This window comes from Trachymyrmex cornetzi, unplaced genomic scaffold, assembly GCF_001594075.2.
Source record: "Trachymyrmex cornetzi isolate Tcor2-1 unplaced genomic scaffold, Tcor1.1 scaffold689, whole genome shotgun sequence".
Taxonomy (NCBI): domain Eukaryota; kingdom Metazoa; phylum Arthropoda; class Insecta; order Hymenoptera; family Formicidae; genus Trachymyrmex; species Trachymyrmex cornetzi.
The window spans coordinates 64,913-73,000 of record NW_017300013.1 but is presented as its reverse complement, the minus strand read 5'-3'; the positions used below and the strand labels follow the sequence as shown (position 1 = coordinate 73,000).

The window sequence follows — 8,088 nt, the reverse complement described above, 5'->3', positions numbered from 1 at the left end:
CCCCAACAGGGTGGGGACGATGCGCAGTGAGCTACTGAGCATCGTCCTCAACAGGGGTTGGGAGTAAGCAGCGAGTGACGCTTTTTGACTCACCCCCACCACGCGAGTTGACTCTCCTGGGTTCTAGTCTTCTTGCTTCGTTCAATGTAGCTAAACGGCCAAAAATGGGCGTCCAAATTAAACTCAGTTTAACCGCGTTCAAATTTTTTGCTGCGTTCGAAAATTGATTTGGTTGGTGTTGGGAAAGGAGATAAAGAGTGTGTTCCCATTTGCTGATTTCCAGTATAGTATCCAGTAACCGCCATATTGTATTACTGGGAGAAGCGTTTTCTTTCTCTAGTAAAAAGATTCAGTAAAATCATAACCTAAATTCGTGCTTCCACGTGCTTCAGAGAATCGTTTTCTTGGGCGTGTTTAATTTGCGATTAAGCAGAGAGGTATTGTGCTTCCACGTGCTTCAGAGAATCGTTTTCTCGGACGTGTTTAATTTGCGATTAAGCAGAGAGGTATTGTGTTTTTATATTTGTTTTAGTTTTGTTGTATTGTTTAATTAATTGATGCTGTTATTAATCGATTTCATTATTAGTGGCTGATTTCTTGTAAATTGTATAAATTTCATGTTTGTTAAACATCTTTTAAATTTTTAAAATTTTTCAAAAACTTATACATGTGGATAATATTATTTGATAAATCAGCCACTCTATTTTTATGTTCACCATTACTTTGGTCTCCCAGCAGTTCCAGCGGGAGAAACGAAACGCAGCGTTGGTAATTTCCAATACTGCCAACTTTATCTCCTTTCCCAACACCAACCAAATCAATTTTCGAACGCAGCCTATATGTAGTCGGTATGACAGATTTGTTAACCTGAATAGTCGTCAACTTTAACGCTAAATATCTCGGTTCGCAGGACAGCAACACTTATTTCTGCCAGATTCTTTCGTTTCATGTAAAAACGCGTCGAATGAGCCAAATTTTATCGAAATCGGAGGTGGGGGAAGTATTCTGTATAATTACCCTAATTTTTCCCGCAAGGCGTGATAGCACTAAAATCACATCTGCCGGATTTTCGATGGGTTTTTCTCACTGAACTATATATATATATATTATAGCGTTTTCGGCCCGGCCAGGTTTGCACCAACCTGGGTTGGATTAATGGCCTTTTGTGTTCTCCTATTGGTAGAGCGGGTGACGTCAACCAATAGGAAAGATTAATCCAACCCAAGTTGGTGCAAACCCGATCGGGCCGAAAACGCTATTAGAATGAGCATTGAGGAAAATTCGTGTTTGCAATTGATCAGCCGCTATTTTGATTTGATGTTGTATTTGAGCGAATCAGAAGCTTTCGCGCGCGCTTTGCGATCGATGTATGGAAATCTATATGGACATGAATGGTATATAAACAAAAATAATGTCACTTCAATTATTTTTACCGGGTTGATCACGATTGACTACGGCTCGATTGGACACCACCAATCACAGCGACCGATGCTTAGGAGCTTTGTTGTCTCAAGCGCTGTGAGTGGCTCGTGTCCAATTGAGCCGTGTCCATCTGGGTGCCACCCATTTTTACCTATGAAATGAAAGGACCTTTTTACTTATCTGCCCACACCCAGGCACACAGCACTTCATGTTGATGCTTTGTAGACAGTCACGCGATTTTATAATCCTTCAAATATAACCTCACACACGATAATTTTGGTGCCATATGCGTCTTACTTCTTCTTCGTGTGAGAATATGCAGAATCCAAAAGTCTAAAAGAGTAACATAAACTGGTGGCACCCAGTTGGACACAGCTCAATTGGACACGAGCCACTCACAGCGCTTGAGACTACAAAGCTCCTAAGCACCGGTCGCTGTAATTGGTGGTGTCCAATCGAGCCGCGATCAATCGGTATCATCTCGCATCACTCGGGCGGCGGGCGGCGCCCCATTGGGCGCTGCGCTCTAGGGCTGCAGCCCGCATTATGGTTACTGCACACTGGACGCGATGAGCGATGAGCGACGAGCGATATCCAATGAGAGGTTTGCTTTGCGTCGTCACGTGAGAAAAAGCAAAGTTTTTATTGGATATTGCTCGTCGTTCATCGCTCATCGCGTCCAGTGTGCAGTAGCCATTAGTCCGGATCTACAATAGGGCCCATATTCAGAACGCGCTTACAACGATGTTAGCACGATAACATACCATACTTTACGTCACGCATATTATAGAATTTCAGAGATAAAAGTGCGCTTTTATCGATAAAAGCGCGTTCTGAATACGGGCCTAAGTGTTTTATGCCTTATGCCGTAAGAAACTGACCAATTACAGTCGAATCCGAGAAGAATAAGCGACTGTGATTCGCCCATTTCTTATGGTTTAAGGCTTAAAACCCTATTGTAGATCCGGGGTTAACCCATTGGTTAAAGTGGCCCTGGGCAGAGCAGCGCTTATTTCTGTCACTTTTTCGTTTTTTCATTTCATGCAAAAACGCATTGAATGAGTATAATTTCATCGATTTTTGAGGTGAGCGGGGTAGATTGCATCTTTACCATTGTGCGCAGGGCCTAAGTAGTACAAAAAACCGAAATTGTAGACTACCGGCTAGAGTTTTGATTGACTGCTGCTTTTCCGCTTTCCGCTTTTCCGTCACGGTATGAACCAGTGTGAACGCGCCCTGGGGCCCTATTTTTGAGCACATACGAATAATTTTCGCATATGAAAATGATAGTTTCTCGACTGTTGATTGGTCGATTGTATACGGAATTGCTATTTTCGAATGCGATATTTGTTCAAGAATAGAGCCCCCGTAGCTGGATTCTGTAACTCGGTAATTTGTAGCGAAATTTATCGATATCATGTTACGTATCGAAAAAGTCTCTATGTAACGAGACAGTAATAACGAGACAATGGGTGCATCCAGAAGCATGATCGCTCACTGAGCGTTCGGTGAGCGCATCTGATTGGCATATTCCATTAGATCGAAAAATATAGACCAAACAGATACAAGAGCTCAATGAGCGCTCAATAAGCGGTCGTGCTTCTGGATACACCTAGTGATTCTGTAAAGGAATCATATCGAGAGAAATCGATACAGAATGATCTAACGAAACATCGATACGAAACGACGGATATGACGTTATATATTACGAGGGTAAACGTGAAAAAGCCAATGAGAAGCGTTCATGTGAATTTTTCTTAGCAACGTTGAGTTGTATACATTAACCAAACATAGTCGATGACTGGTTAACAAGCGGCAATCCGAATTTCTGAGTAGGTAAGAAATTTGTATGAGAAAGTAAAACGAATACTTTTCTAAAGAATATACAGAGAGATTGCATATCACGCGCAATGACACCGACGAGGTAAATCACATGTAACACGTAGCTATCTATATATAATATTATGACATATTGTGTATATTGTATGTACGTGGTTTGTTACATAATATGTTGAAAATGTGATATGTTATGTTATTGAAATTCGATTGAAATTATAAATATTTGTGTATAAAACATGTTTTTATATATATAAAATACATATTATGAAATACATTTTAAAATATAATGTCTTGATTATGAATGTCAAAGGAAAGAAACAGCAGCGACACGACAGGGCCGTGCTTCAGAGGCGCAAATAGATGTTACGATAAATTATTTTTGTTTGCATCCACATGTGGCAAACAACAAATTAAAAGGAATGCTAGGGAAAAAAGAGCTTCAAGGAAGCTGGGAGGAACTCACGAATACATTAAATGCTATGTTTAAAAATGGAAAGAAGAAAAGTGTTGACTCATGGAAAACTGTAGGTTTATATGTCGCCGCAGTTCTAATATTATTTTTTTCTGATACTTAATTGTGGCAACATTTAGCTCGGATCCTCATACGGGCAACAGCGCTTTGACACAGAGCTCTGATTGGTGAAAAGCCGGTTGTGGGGGTAAAATTTACTTTCATCATCCGTTTTTCACCAATCAGCGTTCGGTGTCAAAGAGCTGTTGCCCGTATGAGGATCCGGGCTTATTATTTTTTTCTAGACGTGGCGTGATACTAAAACAAAAGTATCAAATAAAGTAACAAGTTTAAAAAAAAATAGAGCTGCCACTGGCAATAAGCCAAATGATATTGTTCTTACTGAAAGAGACAAAAAAATTATTGACTTAATTGGACATGAATATTTTGAAAGCTTGGCGACTGTTCCGGATTCTATTCCAGAAGAGTTTGTAAGTTGGCTGCTCACAGTTTTAAGAGATTGATTTTTGACGATGTATGTGTAAGCAGTCTTTTTTTCAATAGGAAAACGTATTTGAGCAATTGGAGCAAGGATTAGATGTTAACATTGATGAAGTTATCCCACAGGTGATAACTGTGCAACCAGTGACTGTGCCAGCAGAAGAAAGTAAGCAGATATAAATCTAAATGCTTACATAAACAAATTTTAAATTTTCAATTTATGTAGATATCAATGATGAATTACTGCCTATTATATCGACTCACAATCAGTTACAATGACTATGAATGCTAATACTCAAGAGGATATGGTGATAATCTCAGACCAAATCTTGAATCCTGCCATTCCTGAGATATAAACTTCTAATCAGTCAGCCTATTTAGCACTGGAAAAACAAATTACTGAAGTTGTTCCTAAAAATAAAACTCCATATACTTCTGCTTCAATGAAACGATCACGCATGCCAGTTACTTCAAAGGCAAATTTTTTAAGGAAAGGTTATGCGACGCTATCGCAGTTTTGTCAGTAATGAAAATATATATTTTTCCTGAATACTACATACATGTATATCTTTTTGATAGGAGTTCATCATGAACGATTAGGAGTTCAACTTAACGAAGCTCGAACAGAATTTACAAGTCTCGCTGAGCAGACATGCGAGGCGACAGAGGTAAAAAGTAATTTATTTAGAAAAATGTAAAATTATTAATAAGAAACAAATATCGTAATATGATATTTGCTACAGGTGCTAGCGCAGGCCGAAAAGTTACGGGCAGAGGCAGCCTTAATACAAGCAGAAAATAATCGTATACAAACTGAATTCTCCGCACTATGGCAGAAAATGACAAAGCAAGGAATGAAATTTTACTTCGTCTTGTAAATACTTTAGATTTAATTGTTAAACAGAAACAAAGTTAAACAGAGATGAAGAAGATGCAATATGGAATGTAAAACGCTTTATTTTTATTTATACATATACAGCATATATGTAAAAAATCAACAAATGTGAAAAAATGTTTGAAAGTCAACAAATGATATTTCTTTTTTTATAGTTTAAAAATAGAAAATAAATTCTATTTTCTCACAAAATATGTCACAAGTCATTTAATTTGTATTCCAATTATTAATAATAACAGAAGTCAAAGGTCATCGCCATCAGGTAAATCGGGGAATCTATCTGCCATAATTTGCTTCTGTATTCTTCGTGCCAGCGCTAGGTTCCTCACCGGTTCGTTGTCCTCCTCGTGATGTATGTATACAGGGTCTTCAGGAAGACCTGCGTCTTGATCATTTAGAAATTGATCCACAGGAAGACGCGCATGAATTCGCATGTTATGGAGAATAGCACATGCGTTGATAATTCTATCAGCAAGTTCTGGTTCATACATCAAAACTCTTTGATAGGAACAACATCTCCACAAAGACTTGAAAACTCCATTGAAACGTTCGACACAGTTACAAGATGAACAGAGCTGCATTGTATATTCAAACTGTCTCGTACCTATTGGATAATCAGCTAATGGAGTCATTAACCATGGTTCCAATGGATATCCGGCGTCTCCTATAAGCCAAGTTTGGCGCTCACCTCGATTATAACAATATTCCATTGCCCTTCGAATAGGTGAATTGTTCCAAATATAAGAATCATTTCTAGCATCTGGGAATCTTGCATTAATACTCAGTATGAGGAAATCAGGATCAACGATTGCTTGAACATTAAGAGTATGATTACCGTGATGGTTAACATAAGCCTCTTCATGTTCTACAGGGCCTAGTATATTTATAAATGTACAGTCTATTGCGCCAATCGCCCCTGGGAATGGCTGAGGAGCATTCGGAATTTATTGCGAGCTGCAGCTCTCTCTTCCTGAGTCATAGGAAATTTAATCCAACGATGCAAGAGTCGTTGATTGATGGCATTTGTAACTGCGCGGATGCATCGACTGACTGAGGTTTGACTCATATTATGTTGGAATTGATTTCCTACTGATCTCTGATAGCAGCCTTGACCATAGAATTGAAGAACAGTTAAAACCTGTAGTTCTGGAGCAAGACCGCTAATTCTTTGGGGTTGCAAATCATGACGCAATTCGTTAATAAGGTAGAGTGCTAGGTCAGGACTGAGCCGAAAAATATCCATAAATTCGTTTTGAGGTAATGCCAAAGGATTTGCATGGTCACGAAGTAATCGGCGCTCTAATCTTCTTTCTATTTGCCAGACTCTCTGCTCAAGCAGTAACAGCTCTCATGCGAAGAATGCTGCAGCCATGATACTAAAACAGCACGAATATCTTAATATTAAATAAAAAAAAATTATTTCTCACTTGCAAAACGTTTCTCATTCAGAGCAATAATGTATTATTCACGCGTATAACCTCTAACTATATACCCAGACAGCACAGAATATTTATGAGTACTAATGATAAATATTTATTAATATTCATTTTTTTGAAATGTTATATATATATTTCATACATTTTTATATAAAGCTTTATTCGAAATATTATTAAAATAAAGACTAAATATTTTATGTAATATTTATGATAAATAAAAATATATATTTCTAATAAGTATTTTTTACTTGGATTATAATGTTTCATTAAGTATTTTCATAGTATTTATACTATGAAATATTTCATAATATTTATAATAATTTTTATGATCTGTGAAATCTAAGACCACAAAAATATTTATAAAATATTAAAATAAATCTTACAAATATTTTGTACATATTTTATAAATATAGTGTGCTGTCTGGGTAGTGTACACGCGCATATATCCTGTATACTATTCAATGAGTTTTTTATCGTTACTTACTTTCACAATTTAGTTGAATTTAATTTCACAATTTAGTTGAAGTTTAATTCTTTGAGGCCGTAAATTCCGTAAATAATGTCAGAATAATTTGCTCGATGAATGATAGCGTTGTCGTTATAATTCTATCGAGGGGTCTCGTACCCCTCGATAAATTAACGAATCGCTAGCAATTTACCGATCCCTATTAACGACATATTATCGACAAATTACGTTAATTTTCATTTATAGAATCGCTTATATTGTTATTTCTTAACGAACACGATAATGATACCGAAAATTGTCGTTAAAAGATAATACCGACGTTTACCGAGTTACTCTGTAGCGGGATTCTCTGTCTTCCTATCGACGATTATCGCTATCGTTAACTGTACTTATCGATAACTTTCGTTACGAGTAATTACGAGTGATTCTGTATCGAGCAGTTATCGATATTTCTCCTTAAATTGAGTCGTTAAGTTCCGAAAATTGTCGTTATGTTAACGATGGACTTCGGAGGTTTCGTTAACCACTTAGCGACTTAGCGATACTCGATAACCTATTAAGAGTCCTAAGAAATGTTGCGCACGTGTTGCATCAGCCTCTTATTTTTTTGCAGAAGATCTAATAACGATCGAACTGCTATTACTTCGTCACATTTCACGGAATAATCAATTTTGATTTTGAGTTATGAATGCTCTGTGCACCCGTTCACGTTTCTTTCGCCCTTCCGAAATTCATCCTTAACGATCTGCATACAGAGTTCCATTTTGGCCTATTGTCGAGAACATATTTAATAACTTGTCAGTGAAACACGTATTTATAAAATACATACGTAAAACAATTATATTGATAAATAGATAATAAAAATTAAATAAATTAAATATAAATAAAAACAAATTTAATTTAAATTTAATTAAAAAATATTACATAGGTTCTTTTTCATTTTAAATTCGCAGCGTGCCGATTTACAAATAATAAAATTAAAAATAACATAAATAAATAAATAAAAATATATAGCATTAATAAAAATATCGGACAATACAATAATAAAAATATATTAAAATCAAGCAGTGGAAACTTG

General features: G+C 36.7%; 3 protein-coding genes across 3 annotated transcripts in view; 2 read left to right on the top strand and 1 right to left on the bottom strand.

Moving 5' to 3' along the window:
- Positions 1-4,492, top strand: part of LOC108767552 (uncharacterized) — a 6,678-nt gene extending 2,186 nt beyond the window's left edge. Inside the window, exons 4-6 of the mRNA XM_018517482.1 lie at positions 4,018-4,203; positions 4,277-4,379; positions 4,440-4,492. Coding sequence (XP_018372984.1) covers positions 4,018-4,203; positions 4,277-4,379; positions 4,440-4,492 — 342 coding nt within the window. The remainder of the gene's footprint in view (positions 1-4,017; positions 4,204-4,276; positions 4,380-4,439) is intronic.
- Positions 4,489-5,111, top strand: LOC108767551 (uncharacterized). Its single transcript, XM_018517481.1, has 4 exons — positions 4,489-4,521; positions 4,582-4,708; positions 4,793-4,881; positions 4,957-5,111. The coding sequence occupies exons 1-4, from the start codon at positions 4,489-4,491 to the stop codon at positions 5,089-5,091; spliced, it is 384 nt and encodes a 127-aa protein (XP_018372983.1). The 3' UTR covers positions 5,092-5,111.
- A 239-nt stretch (positions 5,112-5,350) lies between these two features.
- Positions 5,351-6,553, bottom strand: LOC108767550 (putative nuclease HARBI1). The gene is made up of 3 exons (XM_018517480.1): positions 6,536-6,553; positions 6,160-6,435; positions 5,351-6,034 (listed from the first exon to the last, which is right to left on the bottom strand). The coding sequence occupies exons 1-3, from the start codon at positions 6,551-6,553 to the stop codon at positions 5,351-5,353; spliced, it is 978 nt and encodes a 325-aa protein (XP_018372982.1).
- Positions 6,554-8,088: the final 1,535 nt, after the last annotated feature.